Source organism: Hyla sarda, chromosome 5 (assembly GCF_029499605.1).
Source record: "Hyla sarda isolate aHylSar1 chromosome 5, aHylSar1.hap1, whole genome shotgun sequence".
Lineage (NCBI taxonomy): Eukaryota > Metazoa > Chordata > Amphibia > Anura > Hylidae > Hyla > Hyla sarda.
The window spans coordinates 224,081,235-224,103,141 of NC_079193.1; the positions used below are offsets into that span (position 1 = coordinate 224,081,235).

The 21,907-nt window shown below is 42.2% G+C and overlaps 2 protein-coding genes across 4 annotated transcripts in view; one reads left to right on the forward strand and one right to left on the reverse strand.

Annotated features, from left to right (window-relative positions):
* The window catches only part of GFOD1 (Gfo/Idh/MocA-like oxidoreductase domain containing 1), a 53,865-nt gene extending 52,187 nt beyond the window's left edge, over positions 1-1,678 (reverse strand). The window contains exon 1 of the mRNA XM_056521195.1: positions 1,552-1,678. Within this exon, the coding sequence (XP_056377170.1) occupies positions 1,552-1,633 (82 nt within the window). The 5' untranslated portion in view covers positions 1,634-1,678. The remainder of the gene's footprint in view (positions 1-1,551) is intronic.
* The window catches only part of SIRT5 (sirtuin 5), a 100,110-nt gene that overhangs the window by 75,390 nt on the left and 2,813 nt on the right, over positions 1-21,907 (forward strand). The window contains exons 1-8 of one of the 3 annotated variants that reach the window (XM_056521196.1): positions 1,490-1,622; positions 3,561-3,690; positions 5,407-5,540; positions 7,086-7,311; positions 8,441-8,528; positions 8,764-8,817; positions 9,558-9,681; positions 10,450-10,565. In XM_056521196.1, the coding sequence (XP_056377171.1) occupies positions 3,579-3,690; positions 5,407-5,540; positions 7,086-7,311; positions 8,441-8,528; positions 8,764-8,817; positions 9,558-9,681; positions 10,450-10,565 (854 nt within the window). In that variant the 5' untranslated portion in view covers positions 1,490-1,622; positions 3,561-3,578. Of the gene's footprint in view, positions 1-1,489; positions 1,623-3,083; positions 3,277-3,560; positions 3,691-5,406; positions 5,541-7,085; positions 7,312-8,440; positions 8,529-8,763; positions 8,818-9,557; positions 9,682-10,449; positions 10,566-21,907 lie in introns of those variants that run through there. The other 2 variants (XM_056521197.1, XM_056521198.1) reach the window with 2 other exon arrangements.

The window sequence follows — 21,907 nt, forward strand, 5'->3', positions numbered from 1 at the left end:
CCCCGGGGGAGCGGAGGAAGGTATGTACATCTTTATTTTTTTACTGCCGGTGCATTGCCGTGGAATGAGATTTGCCATAGAATGAGATGGTCCGCCTCCATCACATCCTATTGGCTCTCTCTTGTCACGTGACATATTTAAACGTCACGCATCGATGCGCACAGCAGTGTCAGTTTGGCTATGACAGGGAGAGGATCTCCTCACCCTGTGATAGCTGAAGCTGCACGGAGCCCTCATGGCCTCTGTGGCCCGACAGAAGTTCACACGTACGCAGCTCATACGGCTGCCTCATATACATTTACTGTTGATCCACAGCGCTATCGGGATCCCGATGCCCGATGGCGCTGTTATCAGTGTGCGTCCCCGCGAGCGCCCCACGCCCGCAGCTCTACTCCCCGTCCCGTTAACGCTCAGGGAGCGGGGACCAGAAAGTAGAGCATCGGGCGCAGGTTAAGTTATTCGCGTAGTGCTGCGCATGCGCAGTACTACTTTACCTGCGCCCGATGCTCTACTTTCTGTTCCCTGCTCCCTGAGCATTAACAGGACGGGGAGTAGAGCTACGGAGGGACTGGGAGTAGAGCTGAGGGGGACGGGGAGTACAGCTGCGGGCATGGGGCGCTCGCGGGGACGCACACTGATGACAGCGCCATCGGGCATAGGAATCCCCATAGCGCTGTGGATCGCTCCCTGAGCGTTCACAGGGGACGGGGAGTAGAGCTGCGGGGACGGGGAGTAGAGCTGCGTAGGACGGGGAGTAGAGATGCGGGGGACGGGGAGTAGAGCTGCGGGGGACGGGGAGTAGAGCTGCGGGGGACGGGGAGTACAGCTGCGGGGGACGGGGTGTAGAGCTGCGGGCGTGGGGATCCTGATGACAGCGCCATCGGGATCCCGATAGCGCTGTGGATCAACAGTAACTGTATATGAGGCAGCCGTATGAGCTGCGTACGTGTGAACTTCTGTCGGGCCACAGAGGCCATGAGAGCTCCGTACAGCTTCAGCTATCACAGGGTGAGGAGATCCTCTCCCTGTGATAGCCAAACTGACACTGCTGTGCGCATCGATGCGTGACGTTTAAATATGTCACGTGACAAGAGAGAGCCAATAGGATGTGATGGAGGCGGACCATCTCATTCTATGGCAAATCTCATTCCACGGCAATGCAACGGCAGTATGGGGGACATTTTTTATATTCTGGAGTTCTCCTTTAAGCGGTTACTGCTCGTTTTCTGTTACTGGGAGTAGCAAACTTTAGAATAATAGAGCATTTAACAGAAAACTATCGTTTTACCTAGCTTTTGGGGGATGGAGGAGATTTATCAAATTCTGTACAGAGGAAAAGTGGATTAGTTGCCTATAGAAACCAATCAAATTCTTAATTTCATTTTTCACAGGCCTTTTTTAATACTTATCTATCAGGTTGCTACGGGTAACGGCACCACTTTGGGACAATGAGGGAGATTTATCACAGGTTTTGATAAATCTCCCTCATTGTCCCGGTGTCTGGCCTGATAGTTCCTGTTCCTGAGGTCTATTAGGCTGTATTATCCTTACTATACAGTAGGTGGCGCTGTGGGCTGCGTCTCACTGTTATTGAAGTTGCTGCAGGCCTGGCTGCCCGGCAGGTAACAGCCATTGTCTGGGACGGGGTTTTCTGGCGTTTGGGGCAGTGTCCCGGGGGTCTGGCAGGTTCTTGGGTGCAGACAGGTGGGGGGCAGTGCCGTCCTGGTGTCGGGGGTCTCCACCTGCAGCCCGCCCTGTACGCGTCATGTGTGGGCACAGTGTTATGGTGGCACGCTGTGTCCTGTGTGGGGCAGGGCGGGTGTGTACTGTACAAGCTGACAACACAGTCAGCTCTGCTATACGGGGACACTGGTGAACACAGCAGCCATGTCTGCCATCTGTTATAATGAAGTCCTATTAACCCCTCATTGAAGCTCTTTACTAGTGAATTCTATTTTTGGGGCACTTAAAGGTGTCAGCCTGTTTTCCATAAGAGCTGGTCACATGTGGGGATAGACATACTGTTTTTAAGTCCATATATTGGCTATTAAACCAGTGTTTCCCAGTCAGGGTGCCTCCAGCTGTTGCAAAACTACAACTCCGAAGGCTGTCCAAGCATGCCGGGTGAAAGGATCTGCAACTCCGTTGTAGTTTTGCAACAGCTGGAGGCACACTGGTTGGGAAACACTGTATTAACACTGGTTTATTCTGTACATGACAATATTTGGATGACCAATTGGGCACATATATGTATTTCTATACTTCTAATCTAGAAATACAATACAGTTAATGGCTGTCCGAGCATGCTGGGAGTTGTAGTTTTGCAACAGCTGGAGGCACCCTGACTGGGAAACACTGGTTTAATAGCCAATATATGGACTTAAAAACAGTGTGTCTAAGTCCATATATTGGCTATTAAACCAGTGTTTCCCAGTCAGGGTGCTTCCAGCTGTTGCAAAACTACAACTCCCAGCATGCTCGGACAGCCTTCGGCTGTCCGAGCATGCTGGGAGTTGTAGTTTTGCAACAGCTGGAGGCACCCTGGTTGGGGAACACTAGTGTAAGAACACTAAATGTATTAAATGATCACAGAGCATCTGATACATTTTGTGCAGGTAAACATTTTCTGGAATTTTACTCTTTACATACACCAAAAAGCTAAGTTAAGTCTGAGCTGGTGTGGTTTAGAGACTTTTCAGTGGCTTTGCGCCTTTTTTGTGCCTTTTCAACAAACAGGTGCAGTTCATATCATGCACATTGCCAAAATCAGGGGATTACAACTCAAAATCAGCAAAAATGTATAAACAAAAAGGCACAAAAAAAAGGACACTTGCGCCAAATATAGATGGTAGACATGAGCGAACTTACAGTAAATTCGATTCGTCACGAACTTCTCGGCTCGGCAGTTGATGACTTTTCCTGCATAAATTAGTTCAGCTTTCAGGTGCTCCAGTGGGCTGGAAAAGGTGGATACAGCAGGAAAAGTACTACTCTACTCAAAATCCTTGCACTTGGCTCTGTCTTGAACTTTTTATACCCCTGATGTCAAAAATCAAACTATAGGAGGGTTATGTGTCAAACAGGCTTTGGTGGAGGGAGCTGATCCCCCATTGTCAGCAGAATGTGAATGCCATTCTCTGTGCACACGTAGCACTTTATAGAGTGAGATGCCTGGAATCGCACGTCTCCTGCCTTTCACTCCCATCCCAGCCTCCGCAGCGCTTCTCCCCTATTCTTCAAGGCTCAGCTGCATACTTGTCCTTTGCCTGTCTCATGGTAAGATGCTGAGTCCACTTGCTTAGTTACACCTTCATCCCTCCTTCCAAATGCTCTATCCTTAGTACCGTTTCCCTATAGAAATAGAGATGTATGATGATCTTGACATGCCATGTTTACAGTATTATACGGTTTTAAAAAATTGCACCAATAAGCCAGGATTTTAGCAAGATTAGGCCTTGGAGTACTGGATCTCCCAAATGGCGTTGTTGTATATATGTTTGGTAATGTACAATTTTTTTTATAACACTGTAACTAATACATATGGTTGCTTTGTATTTCAGCTGTTCTAGTTGCTCCTAATGATTTTTCTTCCGTTGCACACCCGAAGGCTCGTAACCCACGTTTACTGTGGGTTAAAACTTGGATCAGGTCAGAAGGGGTTAAATGTGGAAATGACACGTCCGAGCTCTAGTAAGTGTTTGGTGGTGAAAGATAGACAGACGGTGCCACAGTTTTATTACATTTATTTTACAATATCTTTTTGGTTCACTGTGTACACATAACATTGCACATATGTCCAGAGCATCACATGGTGACCTGTCTTCTTCCCATAGTACATCTTGGTGACAGTTTGCTCCCTAGTAAGCAATGCACATGTAGTGTCCCAGTATAGCTGTGCCAGCTACAATCCTAAGATGTTTAAGAGTCCCTTTGGACCAGAATAGAATTACCATCGTAAGAAAATTGTTGGGTAGCTGAGAGTTTAAAGGTCTAAAAGTGTGTGTGTGTGTGTATATGTATATATATATATATATATATATATATATATATGAGAATTTTATTTTTTTTGCATTGCACTTAAAAGGGTATTCCAAAACTTTTTTTAATATATCAACTGGCTCCGGAAAGTGAAACAGATTTGTAAATTACTACTATAAAAAAAAATCTTAATCCTTCCAATAGTTATTAGCTTCTGAAGTTGAGTTGTTGTTTTCTGTCTAACTGCTCTCTGATGACTCACGTCCCGGGAGCTGTGCAGTTCCTATGGGGATATTCTCCCAGCATGCACAGCTCCCGGGACGTGACATCATCATTGAGCAGTTAGACAGAAAACTTCAGAAGCTAATAACTATTGGAAGGATTAAGATTTTTTAATAGAAGTAATTTACAAATCTGTTTAACTTTCCGGAACCAGTTGATATATAAAAAAAAGTTTTTGCCTGAAATACCCCTTTAATGCATACACTGATGCTTTGGTCACATGCTAAGAAAGTCCCTAATACAACCTTTCTATCCCATGGGAAGAGGTGAACCTAAACTTGTCCAAAACAGTTAAAGCCTGGCTTTTCCCAATGTCCCGCAGCTCACTCAGCTCTTGAGGAGACAAGTTGGTTTGCTACTGCGAGGCACACATACCCTGTCTACACATACCCTGTCTACACATACCCTGTCTACACATACCCTGTCTACACATACCCTGTCTACACATACCCTGTCTACACATACCCTGTCTACACATACCCTGTCTACACATACCCTGTCTACACATACCCTGTCTACAATCAAGTCACTGTTCCTTGTTCCTGGCCACGCTGTGATGATATAGCCTTATAAGGGGGAGATTTATCAAAACCTGTCAAGAGGAATAGTTGCTAAGTTGCCCATAGCAACCAATCAGATGACTTATTTCATTTTTCAGAGGCCTTGTCAAAAATAAAAGAAGGGATCTGATTGGTTGCTATGGGCAACTCAGCAACATTTCCTCTGGACGGGTTGTGATAAATCTCCCCTATAAGTGTCTGATCTCAAAAAGGCAGTATTTTATCTTTGCAAGAAAGGAGAATGCTGAACATGGGCCTCTCCCAATTTATTTATTTTTTTTTGTGGGCCAAATGGTCAGGTCAGTGATGCCTGCCTTCCACATAAGGAAGACCTACCTGAATGCGCCTTTTTCGATCATTGTGTCACAGAAGGTTTTTTTGTTTTTGTTTTTTTTTCTTTTAAGGCTGAAAATAATGCCACCCAAAAAATTACCCTTGAATATAGCCTGAAGATGAAACTGTCTTGAGCCACTTGAGTATTGTTTGTATTTAAAATGACTACGTAAAGCAGAGTATTATTAATTGTGTAATGGCTTTAAAGTGTAAAGACATAGGAACTGCCCTCATCATTTTCCCTGTGCATCAGATTTGGCAGAATTTCGAGAAGCTTTTGCTAAGGCAAAACATATAGCTGTGATTACGGGAGCTGGTGTCAGCGCAGAGAGTGGAGTGCCCACCTTCAGGGGCAGTGGAGGGTTCTGGAGGAAATGGCAAGCACAGGTAAGAGTTTTTAATCAGCTCAATTGGTTAATTGGTATCACACTGTAGTTTTTTGGGAAACTGGCAGAATTTCATTTTAGACCAAAACCAGAAAAATATTTAAACGGAATGAGAAAAATAAAGGAAGGACTGCACAGAGGATCTGCTGCAGATTTGAAGCTGTAAAATCCGCATTTGCAGGTCCGCAGCTGCAGATTTTACAAGGCAAGTCTTATGTATTTTTGACTACTTTGTGAACACCACTAAAGTGATGACTGCACTTATCACCGCTATACCTGGTGATAAGTGTAGTTACTGCCATACCCCCCCTTCTCCTGGTAGATATTCATGTTTAAAGCATTACTGGCATTAAAATGTTCTTTTTCACACAATTCTGAGACCCCCTCTGATTGCTATTTATAGCCAGGAAAGGCACATGGCTGCATGATTGACTCCCCGGCTTGGTGCACTGTTCAGATGTTGGACTCCATTATAGTTTAAGCAAGTGTTTCCCAAGCAAGGTTCCTCCAGCTGTTGCAAAGCTACAACTCCCAGCATGCTGGGAGTTGTAGTTTTGCAACAGCTGGAGGCACCCTGCTTGGGAAACACTGGTACACTGGTCTAAGCAACCTATCTGCTGTACTCACCTGGCTATACCCAGCAGCTGGAGGGTTTCTCAGCACTAAGACCCTGTCTGATCTTAACTTTTGACATGTTGTACAGACATGTTTATCTTAATGACAGTAACACTTGAAAGTATTAAAGGAAAACTGTCACTAACCCCCCCCCACACACACATACACACACACTAACCAGAGTAGTAGTAGAGGGGAGAGGTGGAATGAATATTTATAAGCCGGCGGCGCTGCGGATGAGCGGCGCTGACGTCACAGTGCCAGATGGAGGCATGTAACCCTGCCCGTGCCAGTTAGAAGATCATTTGCATATCAAGAATAAAAAAGATAACGGGCGAACGGTGGGGCGGATCTGGGCATGGTAGACAGCATATTGTTCAGTGTCCCCCGCAGCCAGTATCTCTGGTTAGTGCGGGGGAGGGGGGGAGTTTAGTGACAGTTTTGCTTTAATACACTATTATTTGCATGGGACTTCTTGTAAATCTGTAGATTGCTCGCTTTGGCAGTGGGCTACAGAGTTGCTGGGAGTTTTAAAAGTGTATCCTGCTGCCGCAAAAATATTGTAGTTACACTTAGTTGGAAATACCCCTTTAGAGCACAAGAGGTTTATCATCAGCTAGAGGGTGTTTTAAGTAACCTTTAGTCTGACCATATGTGGGTCCCTTCATGAAACCCTAATTTACTCCTAAAATCTCCCCAATCAAAAAAAAAAAAAATCCATGGACCTGTATGTCACTCATTGTCCCTAAATATTATTAGTTGCTGACTAAACGTTTTGTCATTGAATTGCCATGCTTTCCTTTGTCATATATTTGTGGGAAATTGTTTGTGTAAGCATAAACATGTACACGGGATGTTCTATTAATATGACAATTGTTAACAACTTTTTCTTTATATTGTACTAAGACCACTTTGTTTGTTCGTAATTTAGCACTTAGCAACTCCTGAAGCTTTTGCAAGGAATCCATCCCGTGTATGGGAATTTTATCACTACCGTAGAGAAGTGATGCTGACGAAAAGCCCCAACCCAGCACATCTGGCCATCGCAGAATGTGAATCCCGGCTTAGCAAACAGGGGAGACGAGTGGTGGTGATAACACAGAATATTGATGAGCTGCATCGCAAGGCAGGGACACGCAATCTGTATGAAATTCATGGTATGAAGACGGCTAGTATTGTCTGCCCTGAAATAACAAAGTCATTATTACTGAACCATTACTTTCTAATATACATGGGACTTGCTGGATTGTTCATGGGATAATTCCTGTGACAATTCCAATAGTGACATGCCAGGCTTAAGTGGCAGATCACTTAATTATAAAAAAAAAGTGGTGGTGTGCAGACCGGCATATTGTCAGCCGGCTATGGGCAAGAAAATACATTGTGGCTAGTCACATTTCCCGTGTAATGTATGGAGGATGGTCATCCCAAATCATACAGCCAGGCTTTGAATGGACACTGTCAAAATTTAAATCTTTCTATGTGTTGTACATCTTGGCAAAATATTAAAGTGTACCTGATGTCAACAAAAATTGTTTATATAATGTAGATAAACCATTATATGTATTTTTGTAATATACATTGGTTAAAAAAATTGTACATTTTTGTCTCTACAGCTATTGTTTGTGTGTCTCTGAGGAGTCCAAAAACAGGTAGTGAGGGTGGACAAGCAGGGCTCTGTGCCGTGAAGCTCTATAACATGCCCCCGCCTCACACAGCAGAATGATTGACAAGCCAGGAGCCTGTACAGAGCCCTGCTTGTCCTCCCCCCACTTCCTGTTTTTGGACTCCTCAGAGACACACAGGCAATAGCTGCAGGGACATCATTTTTTCACCAAAAATATACACATTTTTAACCAATGTATATTACAAATATACATATAATGGTATTATCTACATTATATCAAAAGTTTTTGTTGGCGACAGGTACACTTTAACCTTTCTAATATGCTTCATTAAAAAAATCATCCTTTTTATACAAATCTTGGCTTATAAAAAACACCACTAGGGGTTCCTGTATTATTCAGAACACAATCCTGTCTGGCTGCAGCATCATCTTTGTCCCAGATGTAGCACAGGCAGGGATAAAGTACAGTAAGTGAGGGAAAGACTAGCATTCCTCTGTGCTCATATCCTGTCTGAAAATGGAGAAAAGAGGGTCAAGTTAGGACTATAAAACTGCTGTATAGCCCAAGTCAAATTTCAGTACTGTATTACATTGAAAGCATGTCACCTCCTTGTCCATTGAAAAGCGCATTTCATAAGGATGGATTTGAATTCCCACAGGTAGCTTGTTTAAGACTCGATGTACCACTTGCGGAAGTGTAAGCGAAAACTACAAGAGCCCTGTGTGCCCTGCCCTTGAAGGAAAGGGGTAACTTTGCATATGTATTTTGTATTGGCTATATCTACATTTGTTAGTTAGGGTAACTTTAAAAATTTTAGTTTTTCTATTTGTTTTACATTTTTATTATTGTGTCATAGTGTTGCCTTTTCACTGGGGCTGGTTACATATGATCTTTAGTGTAAGAGCATTGACTGAGTAGCTGAATAATTGAATGGTTGGCCAGTGTTAATGACATTTATTGATTATGTTTATTTGCACTTAGGGCACCTAATGCTGATGTACAAGATGCTGCTATTCCAGTAGAGGATCTACCACGGTGAGGACTTCAGTGAGGTCATGTTTCTGTGGTTTTTGGTCATATGTTTCTTTTAGACATGAAATTGCCCTTTTTCCTCACCAAGAATAAGTACATGCAGAGTTATACATTTGAGCACGGGCTGAAGTGTAGACGCACACAGTTCTGGTAAAGCAATAACTATGTAAAATACACGTTATATAAAATAATCCAGTAAAAGCCTGATAGATGAAAGAAGTTTTACCTGTCGCCTTAATAAGGTGCATGGTGTAATGGGGGCTTGGCATATGCTATTGAGCACACTCAGGATGTTTTTCGTTTTGAAGCAAAAAAAAACAAAAAAATAATGCAAACTGGAGAATTTTTTTTTCCTTTTTAGATGATATGGTGCCAATAGAGAAGTGGCAAAACTGCAACTGAATATATTCATATGTGGGGCTTACAGGATAGTAAGGAATTTTCTTGCTGTGTTTCTTCAAAATACCAGTCAAACCACCGCCATAGAAATGTATGACATTCTGTAGCAAGAACCCTTTAATGCTAATGATTTTATTGCATTGAAGTCAGCATTAAGGAAAGGTGGCCAGTAAGCAGGGACTGAAAGGGTTACATATTAGATTAGAATAAAGGTATAAGATGCCACATGAGACACAATGTTTGGGTAACACCAGTGCTTGGGTGAAAAAAACAGTTTTGTTTGTTTTTTGGTTCATACTGTTTGTAAACATACATTCATTAAATACATTTCTATTTGTGTTCAGATGTGAAGAAAAGGGTTGCAATGGCCTCCTACGACCTAATGTGGTATGGTTTGGGGAGACGTTGGACTCCAATCTTCTAGGAGATGTGGAAAAAGAGTTGGAAACCTGTGACTTATGCTTGGTGGTGAGTATTGCGGAAGCTAAATAATAGACCGGATAAACGGAGTTCTATAATAAAAGCATTAGTATCAATGTACAAAAATGAAGTAGAGGACTTTTTCTTCATTGACAGTCGTACTGATAAAGGGGTATGCCAGGATTTTTTTTTTCTTCAGCCTTTGAGCCCATGATGCCAAGTTATAATACTGTGTAATATGCTTCTGTTACCATTTGTGGTCTGTTTTGTCCGATTTTTAGGCACAGGACCCACTCCCAGAAGTGCTATAGAGCAAGTATTTTATTTTACTGTTGTCTCTGACCTTTCCCAGCGTTCCATGTGGCCAGAGACAATATGTCATAAGTCACATGGTCTCCAGGAGGCGTGGGTGGGTGGATAGGATTACTTCAGTTCCCTTCCTACTTACTATCCACCCACCCACTGCAGCATAGCCATGACTTATGACATATTGGGGGAGATTTATCAAAACCTGTCCAGAGGAAAAGAGGTTTTGATAAATCTCCCTCATTGTCTTTTTTTTTTTATAGTGAAATAAAAAAACATGCACTGTGGCACAAGTGTGAGTCCCTGCATGAAAACGGTACAGAGTGGCGCTCAGAGATAAGAAAAGCATATAGCACAGTATTATAATTTAGCATCAGAGGACATTAGATTTATCATTTAGTACGATCTGCTCTTCCAGATGACTGCATATACCAAATGCAGCATATGATAATTAATAAATGCATTGGTTGCTGTATATACTGATTGCCCATCATATATTTTCCTGTGCAGGTTGGAACTTCTTCTGTTGTTTATCCTGCTGCCATGTTTGCACCACAAGTGGCTGCAAGAGGGGTACCTGTAGCAGAGTTCAACATGGAAAGCACCCCAGCAACTATGGGTTTTACGTGAGTAAAATTTGTGTTTAAATTCCTTAGATTATCTGTGATGCCTTTAGCCGTCACAACATTAAAGTTTAACTTCTTAACAACACAGGACGTATATTTACATCCTGCGAGGGCTCCCGCGATATAACGTGTGACCCAGCGTCATATCTGGACGTCCCGGTGGCCATCGATGGTCGGGAACTGCGGCTAATACCGGACATCACCGATCGCAGTGATGCCCGGTATTAACCCTTCAGACGCGGCGATCAAAGTTGACCGCCGCGTTTGAAGTGAAACCGAAAGCATCCCGGCAGCTCAGTCATACTGCTCGGGACTGCCGAGTGAAATTTCACCGCTGTGTCCAGAACAGCTTTCAGGACACCAGGAGGATCCCTACCTGCCTCCTGCATGTCCGATCGCCAAATGACTGCTCCGTGCCTGAGATCCAGGCAGGAGCAGTTGAGCGGCGATAACACTGATCAATGCCATGTTAATGCATGCCAGTGATCAGTGTAGGAAATCATGGGCTATAACATTGTAAGAAAAAAAAGTGTTAATAAATGTGATTTAACCCCTTCCTTAATAAAAGTCAGAATCGCCCCCATTTTCCCATAAAAAAAAATAAAAAAATAATGTAAATAAAAATAAATATAAACATATGTGGTATCTCCGCGTGCGTAAATATTCAAACTATAAAAATTAAACCGCACGGTCAATGGCGTACACGAAAAAAATTCCAAAGTCCAAAATAGCGTATTTTTTTATACCATAAAAAAATTAATAAAAAGCGATCAGTCCGATCAAAACAAAAATGGTACTAATAAAGGTCACGGCGCAAAAAATGAGCCTCATACATCCCCATATGCAGTAAAATAAAGTTATAGACATTTTTAAACATATAAATTTTCCTGCATGTAGTTAGGATTTTTTACAGAAGTAGGACAAAATCAAACCTGTATAAGTAGGGTATCATTTTAACCGTATGGATCTACAGAATAAGAAGGTGTAATTTTTACCGAAAAATGCACTGCGTAGAAACGGGAGCCCCCAAAAATTACAAAATGGCGTTTTTTTCCTTCAATTTTGTCGCACAATGATTTTTTTTTTGCCATTTCACGTGGATTTTTGGTTAAAATGGCTAATGTCACTGCAAAGTAGAATTGGTGGCGCAAAAAATAAGCCATAATATGGATTTTTTTAGGTGGAAAATTGAAAGAGGTTGAGCCCTTAAGGGGTTAAAGCATAGGGTCATTTTAGTTTTTATATTGAGATACATTTAAATGTAATGCTCATTCCAGAAACTGTCTATATTTTTCTATTTGATGTATACACTTGTTGGGAAAAGCTCCCAACATGTATGTTAAAAGGGAGGCTGTATAGGGTGCCATACATTGAATAATGTATCTATTAAAGGACTACTCCACTGGCAAGCATTCGGAACATTTAGTTTCAAACACTGTGTGCACACTGCAGGGGTCGGCCACGCCCTCATCATGCCTTCAGGCCACACACCCTCAATGCAAGACTATGGGAGAGACTTGGCGGACGTCGCGCCCCCTCCGATTGACTTGCATTGAGGGGGCGTGGCCTGACAGCACAAGGGGACGTGGCTGACCCCCGCTGCGCGCACACAGCGTTCAGAACTAAACATTCCAACACTGGCCAGTGGAGTAGCCCTTTAAATGGATGACATAATAATCTATATGGACAAAAGGTGCACGCCACTGTGTGAAACCTCCAACAATCAGGTAGCGAGTGATGGTTGAGATCACTTACCGATGTATATACCCGTATATAAATTGACTGAGCACTTTTATCTCCTCCAGGGGATAATGGGCACTGGCATGATCAAACAGGTATATAAACAAACAAATTTATTATATTAAAATGTTACAATGTGTTTCAAGGATGTTCTGTCCTATTCCTCAGGTAGGATGTTACTAATACATGCCACAGTACATATCCCCTTCACGAAGTGACTTCACAGGATAGATATACTATGTGCTGTAAAGAGCTCAGCACAGCATCTGGACACAAAGTTCTCTCTGGTGGAAGTTGACAGATACATCTTGGGATCAACAGCATTGCCTGCCGATAAAATTCACTTACAACTGAGAGACCTGGAGGCCCCGCACCAGTGCCTGTATCACATGATCGTGCGTGATCTGTGTGTTTGGTTGCCCCCAGCAACCTGTGGACAGCGAGGAGAATTGAAAATACTGATAACGCAATTGCCAGAGGTAACCAGAACCCTGGGCTGCTGCAGCCTGCTAGGAGCTGAAAAAAACTCCTCAAATTTCTCGCATGCCAAAAGGTAAATTTAGGTTGTAGAAGGTAATACTTTACGCAAGACCAGATCCATTCTGTAAATAAGCCAATGTTTGCATTGATTGTGTTTATTTTCCTATGTGAACAATTGTAATTGGTAGTATAATTGTATTAGTGGTTTCCTTTCTGGTTTTCTCCAGAGTTTCTCTGTTTTATGCATTTTCCTGTGAAACAGAATCTTGGATCAAAAACTCTTTATCATTGGTGCAGTTTTTGCGACATCACTGATGTTGCCCACGTGGGATATTAAACATCCATTTTGAATAATAACAGCTGGAGAATTCACATTTAAATGCATTAGTATGCAATGAATTAAGAAAAATTATTACTTTTCCAAATCAATGGATGAACGGAATGGATTAAAAAGCCTTTGAGAGAATCCTAATATTATAATAAGACCTGCTGTCAAGGAGGGTGTTACTTTAGTATTGAATAAATCAGATTATGTAAAAGAGGCTTCTCAAATTTTATCCAATATAAAATATTACAAAGTTCTGCCTGCTAACCCTCTTAACTGATCACCTAAATTATTATGACAGCCTGATAGGTAGAACTATTGATAAAAACTTTTTAAATAAAAAAAATAAGAGCAAGAATTTTTAAAAGTGAGAAAGTATCAGTTACCAACTTTCTACTACTTAATCAAGGTTCACAAATGTCAAGAAAACCCCCTGGGAGGCCTATCATGCCGGGGGTGGACTTTATTCACATTTATCTCACTATATTTATTTTTTCAGTCATATGTTTGTTCTCTTCCTGCCTGTCTTAAAGGGGTACTCCGCCCCTAGACATCTTATCCCCTATCCAAAGGATAGGGGATAAGATGTCAGATCGCCGAGGTCCCGCTGCTGGGGACCCCGGGGATCGCTGCTGCAGCACCCCGCCATCATTACTGCACAGAGCGAGTTCAGTCTGCATGTAATGACGGGCAATACAGGGGCCGGAGCATCGTTACATCACGGCTCCGTCCCTCGTGACGTCACGCCCCCTGCCATAGAATTACATTAAGGGGACGGGCCGTCATGTCATGAGGGGCGGAGCCATGACATCACGCTGCTCCGGCCCCTGTATCGCCCGTCATTACGCACAGAGCAAACTCGCTCTGTGCAGTAATGATGGCGGGGTGCCGCAGCGGCGATTCCCAGGGTCCCCAGCAGCGGGACCACGGCGATCTAACATCTTATCCCCTATCCTTTGGATAGGGGATAAGATGTCTGGGGGCGGAGTACCCCTTTAAGGATTCTCCCCAGTTGATTTATGAACTCAAATCTTTGGACTTAAATCTCCCTTTACTCAAAAATACTAGAAGCATTGGGTTTAGCAGCTTTAGCTAATATTCTTGAAAGTGATCAGTTTTATGTTGTAACCAGAGACTTTTTCATTTTAGAGAGTATTAAGTATATCCGTAGACACAATGGGGGAAATTTATCAAAACCTGTGCATAGGAAAAGTTGGCCAGTTGCCTATAGCAACCAAATCAGATTGTTTTTTTTTTTTTTTTTAAATGCCACTGGAAAATGAAAAAAGTAATCTAATTGGTTGCCATGGACAACTGCTCCACTTTTTGCATTTCACAGGTTTTGATAAATCTCCCCCAATGTGTTATGCAAATTTATATATGGGGCTCTTCGAATCACAATACATCACGCAATCCCAATAGTCCCTAAATTATATTTTATATTTTGAATGTTTCATAGAAAACTTGTACTTTATTTGGTCGGGGACAGAATCAGAGACAATAGCATCTGTAAACCAGTTTAACAAAAACGACTGAGGATAAGTTTTTCACACCCAACTTTTCCTTCTCTGCCATAGTATTTCTGGATGTAGAGATTATTTAAGACAATAAGGGTGACTAAAACCCACTTTAAGACAGTGAATGTTAATAGCTTTCTTGAATTTTCCAGCTGTCATTATTCAAAATGGATCTCACGAAGTATATTGAAAACAACTTTTAAAAATACTTGATCACTTGAACAAACAGAATTGGTAAATAAAAAAACAAGTGACAAAACCCTGAAGCAAATCAGAAAGAAAACCACAAATATAATTGTATTACCAATTACAATTATTCACACAATTATTAAACCCATTCTATGTTAACATTGGCCTATTTTAAAGGAGTAGTCCAGTATTGAAAAACTTATCCCCTAAGGATAGGGGATAAGTTTCAGATCACGGGGGGTTCTGACTGCTGGGACCCCCCACAATCTCCCGTACAGGGCCCTGGCAGTCCGCAGTAAGGGGGCGTGTGGACCACCGCATGGAGAAGCAGCTGACACGCCCCCTCAATACAGCGCTATGGAGGAGACAGAGATTGCCGAAGGCAGCACTCTGGCTCTCCCATAGAGTTGTATTGAGGGGGTGTGTCAGCTGCTGCTTTGTTCGGTGGTCAACACTCCCCCTTCCTGCGGACTGCTGGGGCCCCGTACGGGAGATCGCTGGGGGTCTCAGCAGTCGGACTCCCTGCAATCTCTGAAACTTAACCCTATCCTTAGGATAAGGGATACGTTTTTCAATACTGGACTTCTCCTTTTAAGAATGGACCTGTAAGGTAATTACCATCTACACCTAAAGTTTCCTTTTAGAGTGTGAGAACCTTGAGGAATTTCTTAGTCCCTAGCAGGTTGCAGCAGTCCACGGTTCTGGTTATCAGTTGTCAGTCTCTTTAATTTTCTGCACTGTCTACAGGTTGCCTAGAGGGGGAAAAAGGACGCACCCACTGAAGAAACAGGCATGTGATGCAGGCGCTGTATGTTTAGATGCAGGGCCTCTAGGTGTCTCTGTTGTAAGTGGATCTTATCAGCAGGGAATGTTTTTGATCCCAAGGTGTGTTTCAGTCAAATTCCACAGAAGAGACATTTGCTTCTAGATGTTCTGCTGAGCTCTTCACAGTACTGAGGACAATACATGGGCCAAACTATGCAGATGAAATGGTCCCAAATAAACAAATACCGATACAGCATTAGTCTCAGGTCTCGAGACACATTGCTTCAGAACACACAAATAATAAAGTTTGTATTAAATTGCAAGTTATCAAAAGTGTCTCTGATTTGGTTCATAAAATTAATCAATAGGGAGTCCTATTGAATTTATAAATTAAACACATTGTGGCCACAAAGTAATTGAAAGAACTAGTGGTTAATCTTTATATGTATGTTACTTAGTACCCAATGCTGATCATGTACGTATTTTTCTTATTTGTTGTTTCTATCTGTTCTATCTGTTACTCACTTTGTTTGTTTGTCATTCTGTGCTTTGGCATGGGGCATGTCCTCACTCAACATTCATTCACTTCCTCTCTGAGTCTGTTGTGCTTGGTCTTTTCATCCAATCGCTGCAGGCTGCTCTGTAACCCCCACCTCTGCTTGCATGCTATATATATATATATATATATATATATATATATATATATATATATATTTAAACAATAAAATTAAACCTAATGAATATAAAAGTAAATCCTCCAGATAGTTGTCCCATAAATGAAACCCTCATATAAGCTATGCAGGTAGTAGGTAGCCCTCCTTTTAGCTTGGTAGTTAGTCTCCATAATAGCTTGTAGGTAGTAGGTAGCTCCCCACATTAAGTAGGCAGCAGAAGTCCCGCACATTAGGTACCTAGGAGATGTCCCCCATATTAGGTATCCAGCAGAAGTCCCACAAATTTTGTAGGCAGCAGAGGTCCTCTCCGTAGTAGGCAACCATTCCCTCATAGTTTGCAACAGTTCCACGATAGCAGGCAGCACAATAGCAGGAAGCAGTTCCCCTATAGGAGGTAGCAGTTCCCCCATTGTAGGCTTGTAGGCAATAGTGATAAGCGGCATTGCCCATATTCGAATTCGCGATATTTTGCAAATATATAGACGAATATTCGTCCTATATTCGCAAATTTTGCATATTCGCATATGTGAATATTCGCATAATCGTGTATACGAGGAAGAAAACAGTGAGGGGGTGGGCAACTTTACTATTGGTTGCTAGGGATGTTGTTGATAACCTCTGACAAGAGTATTTGCATCATTTTAATTGGCCCACAAATGAAAAGAAAGAATATGCGAATATTCACATATGTGAAAATGCGCATATGCAAATATTCACATATGTGAATATGCGCATTTTCGAATATAGCGAATATATTCGCAATATTTGCGATAGAAAATCTAAATGCGAATATTCGTGCCCAACACTAGTAGGCAACAGTTTGTCCATAGCAGGCAGCAATTTCCACCCCCCCTTCTCTGGCATACACAACTCCTGTGGCTCTTTCTTTTTCCCCTGTCGGCTCCAGCTATCAGCCACCATCTTACCAGGTGCAGCACTACACGTTCAGTGGCGGCCATTATCTGCATGACGTACATGTATGTCACAGGTCGGGAAAACCTTCCATGACAGGCCAAGATTGCTGAGTGTATGGCAGTTTTTCCCAAGCAGATGTTTCAATACTACAACTCCCAGCATGCCAGACAGCCTTTGGCTATCTGAGAATGCTAAGAGTTGTAGTTTTGCAGCAGCTGGAGGCACCCTTCTTGGGAAACACTGATAAATGGACTCACTCAGCAGCCGGACCAGGCCCCGGCTGTTTTAATCTAGTGATGCCCCTGGCTGTCAGCATATTACAGAAGTCAAAGTCACATATCTTGTAAAGTACATAGCTCCATAATATCCCACATCCGATCAGCTGTTTTCCCACTGTGCCAAACTTTGCCACCACAGAGAAGAAAAAAAACAAACAAACAAACAAAGCAGTAGCAAAGTAGAAATATTTACAGAAAAATATAATGGTGTTCCTTGAAATGAAGTGAAGCTCCTTGTGCTGCGATCCTCAGAGGCTCCTAGCACTGATGCTGTAAATTCATGCATGCTCGCTCCTGGGAGCTGCATGCTACCCCAGGTAAAGTGACAGGCCAGGAGTGAGCACAGCAGAATTCTAGTCCCATCCGCAGCTTTGTCCATCAGCCATCTCTTGTCCTTGATTCGTGGACAAGCTGATGATGCTGCGTGACTCGTCAGTGTTCCAGGAGGTATGGGGACCCCAAGTGACGCAATTTTCAAAGACAGTTTTCTTTAAGAAAAAAAAATAATTTTTTTTATAAAGAAGTATATTAGAGAAATTAGAAAAACTATTTTTCTGCCAAGATGTACAGCATATACATTTTTTTTTTTTATATACATTTACATTTTTAATTTGTACTAAAATGTGGTGTGCGTGTGTGTATATACTTATTTATTGTTTTTTCATTTTATATTTCTTATAAATTCTGATTTCTGTGACAGCACTTTGTGAAGGATAGATTTACTGTCATATGTATTGGTAACATCGTACCTAAAAGGACAGAACTTCCTTGAAACACATTGCACGTTTTAAAATAATAAACTTCTTTGTTCCTATAGCTGTCTATTATTCCCTGGAGGAAATAAGAGTGCTCATTGTTTTAGCGGTATACTGACATATACCAACCCAATGGAGGCCAAACACACTTTTTGGCCTTCCTTAGAATAATATAACCCTGTGTGTATGTTGGGAGCTTTCCTGGTGTATGCCCTAAATATAAATCAAAACAATTATATAAACAGGTATTTAAAGGGGTACTCCGCTGGAAAACATTTTTTTTTATCAACCTGTGCTAGAAAGTTAAACAGATTTGTAAATTCCTTCTACTTAAAAATCTTAATCCTTCCAGGATTTATCAGCTGCTATTTGCTCCACAGGAAGTTTTCCTTTTTGGATTTCCTGACCACAGTGCTCTCTGCTGATGTCCATGTCGCGAACTGTCCAGAGCAGGATAGGTTTGCTATGGGCATTTTCTCCTACTCTGGACAGTTCCTAAAATGGACAGAGGTGTCGGCAGAGAGCACTGTGGTCAGACGGAAAGGAAATCCAAAAAGAAAAGAATTCCTGTGGAGCAAATAGCAGCTGATAAGTACTGTAAGTACAGTGCATAGTAGGGGTGTGAATCGCCAAGAATTTGGCGATTCGATTCGAATCGCGATACCAGTGTGGCGATTCGATATATCCCGATATATCGCGATACCGTCTAGGTGACGATACATCGCGAGATATCGCGATATATCGCCCACCTGGGAGCATTCATAGATCCCAATAGACGCCGCTGTCAGCTTTGACAGCGGCGATCTAGTACTCCGGCGCACACTTTTCTCATGTTATCCCGTCCGGGCTGCAAAATAAAATAAAACGCACTTTATCTTACCTGCCAACGAGCCCCCGGAGCTCCGGTACACTCCGGTACAGGTGTTCGGTCCCCGGGCTGTATTCTTCTTACTTCCTGTTAGTCCGGCACGTCACATGGAGCTTCAGCCTATCACCAGCGGAGGCGGGACATCGCTGCGGCTGGTGATAGGCTGAAGCTCCATGTGACGTGCCGGACTAACAGGAAGTAAGAAGAATACAGCCCGGGGACCCAACACCTGTACCGGAGCTCCGCGGGCTCGTTGGCAGGTAAGATACGGGCGTCCGCAGATAAAAATTTCACATCCCTAAAAGAATCGATTCAAAAATATTTTGAATCGATTCTGTATCGGCAAATGAAAAATCGCGATTATCGCGAGAATCGATTTTTTTCTTACATCCCTAGTGCATAGTGAAAGTATTCGGCCCCCTTGAACTTTTCGACCTTTCGCCACATTTCAGGCTTCAATCATAAATATATAAAACTGTAATTTTTTTGTGAAGAATCAACAAGTGGGACACAATCATGAAGTGGAAGGAAATTTATTGGATATTTCAAACTTTGTTAACAAATAAAAAAACTGAAAAATTGGGCGTGCAAAATTATTTAGCCCCTTTCCTTTCAGTGCAGCAAACTCTCTCCAGAAGTTCAGTGAGGATCTCTGAATCATCCAATGTTGACCTAAGTGACTAATGATGATAAATAGAATCCACCTGTGTGTAATTAAGTCTCCATATAAATGCACCTGCACTGTGATAGGCTCAGAGGTCTGTTTAAAGCGCAGAGAGCATCATGAAGAACAAGGAACACACCAGGCAGGTCCGAGATACTGTTGTGGAGAAGTTTAAAGCGGGATTTGGATACAAAAAGATTTCCCAAGCTTTAAACATCCCAAAGAGCACTGTGCAAGTGAAAATATTGAAATGGAAGGAGTATCAGACCACTGCAAATCTACAAAGATCTGGCCGTCCCTCTAAACTTTCAGCTCATACAAGAAGACTGATCAGAGATGCAGCCAAGAGGCCCATGATCACTCTGGATGAACCTCAGAGATCTACAAATGGATCTGGATAGGTTGGAGGTTTGGGCTTGGAAGTGGCAGATGAGGTTCAACACTGATAAATGTAAGGTAATGCACATGGGGAAGAAAAATCCAGGCTAGGATTATGTATTAAATGGGAGAACACTTGGGACGACTGACGTGGAAAAGGACTTGGGAGTCTAAGTTAACAGTAAATTTAGCTGTAGTGACCAGTGTCGGGCAGCTGCTGCCAAGGCTAATAAAATCATGGGGTGCATCAATAGGGGCAAAGATGCCCACAACAAGGAAATAATTCTACCGTTGTACAAATCACTAGTCAGACCACACATAGAATACTGTGTACAGTACTGGGCACCAGTGTACAAGAAAGATATAGTGGAGCTGGAGAGGGTTCAAAGACGGGCAACTAGAGTAATACGGGGAATGGGAGGATTACAGTACCCAGAAAGATTATCAGAATTAGGGTTATTTAGTTTTAGAAAAAAGATGACTTACAGGAGACCTAATAACGATGTATAAATATATTAGGGGACAGTACAGAGATCTCTCCCATGATCTATTTATACCCAGGACTCTATCAATAAGGCTGGGTTCACACCACGTTTTCCAAATACGGTAATCGTATACGGTTTAACGCAAAAAAAGGTATGCCAAATGTTGTGTTCGGTTGCATCTATTTTGCCTCGGATACGGTTTTGCCGATTTTTCAACCGTAGGCAAAAACACTGTCGACCACGTTTTTGCCTCCGGTTGGAAAACCGTATGCGAACCGTATGCGGTTCTTTTAACATTGTTGTCTATGAGAACCGTACACAGAATTTCAGAATACGGTTGCACACGGTTTTTCTAATCCGTTTTTGGAGTTGACACATGCGCAGATCTTCTCTCACACTTCCCTCAAGCCAGGGTGATCCACACAGGAAACCACTCCCACATCCTTTGGAATTTCAATAGAACAATAGTAACTTTATTAAATTGCTGGAAAACTAATTCCAACAAAATAGCAAAACCGTTGGCAAAAACGGATGCAAACGGATAGAACCTTACATATGTTTTGGAACTGTATACGGGGAAAAAACCGTATGCGTTTTAATTTGGAGTCATAAGGTTGCATACGGATTTTGCCATACGGTTTTTAGCGGAAAAACGTGGTGTGAACCCAGCCTAACAAGAGGGCATCCTCTACGTCTAGAGGAAAGAAGGTTTCTACACCAACACAGACAGGGGTTCTTTACTGTAAGAGCAGTGAGACTGTGGAATTCTCTCCCGGAGGAGGTGGTCATGGTGAACTCTGTAATAGAGTTCAAAATGGATCTGGATGCATTTTTGGAGAATAATAACATTGCTGGTTATGTATACTAGATTTATAGGGACAGAACGTTGATCCAGGGATTTATTCTGACTGCCATATTTGGAGTCGGGAAGGAATTTTTACCTCTAGTATGAAGGTTTTTTGCCTTCCTCTGGATCAACTCAAGTCAATAGGGACTTATTAGGGTTATAGGTTGAACTTGATGGACTCTGGTCTTTTTTCAACCTTATGAACTATGTTACTATGTGGAAGACTCTGTCCATAGGACAACAATCAGTCGTATACTGCACAAATCTGGCCTTTATGGAAGAGTGGCAAGAAGAAAGCCATTTCTTAACCCCTTAAGGACTCAGCCCATTTTGGCCTTAAGGACCCAGACAATTTAATTTTTACATTTTCGTTTTTTCCTCCTCACCTTCTAAAAATCATAACTCTTTTTTAGATTTTCATCCACAGACTAGTATGAGGGCTTGTTTTTTGCGCGACCAGTT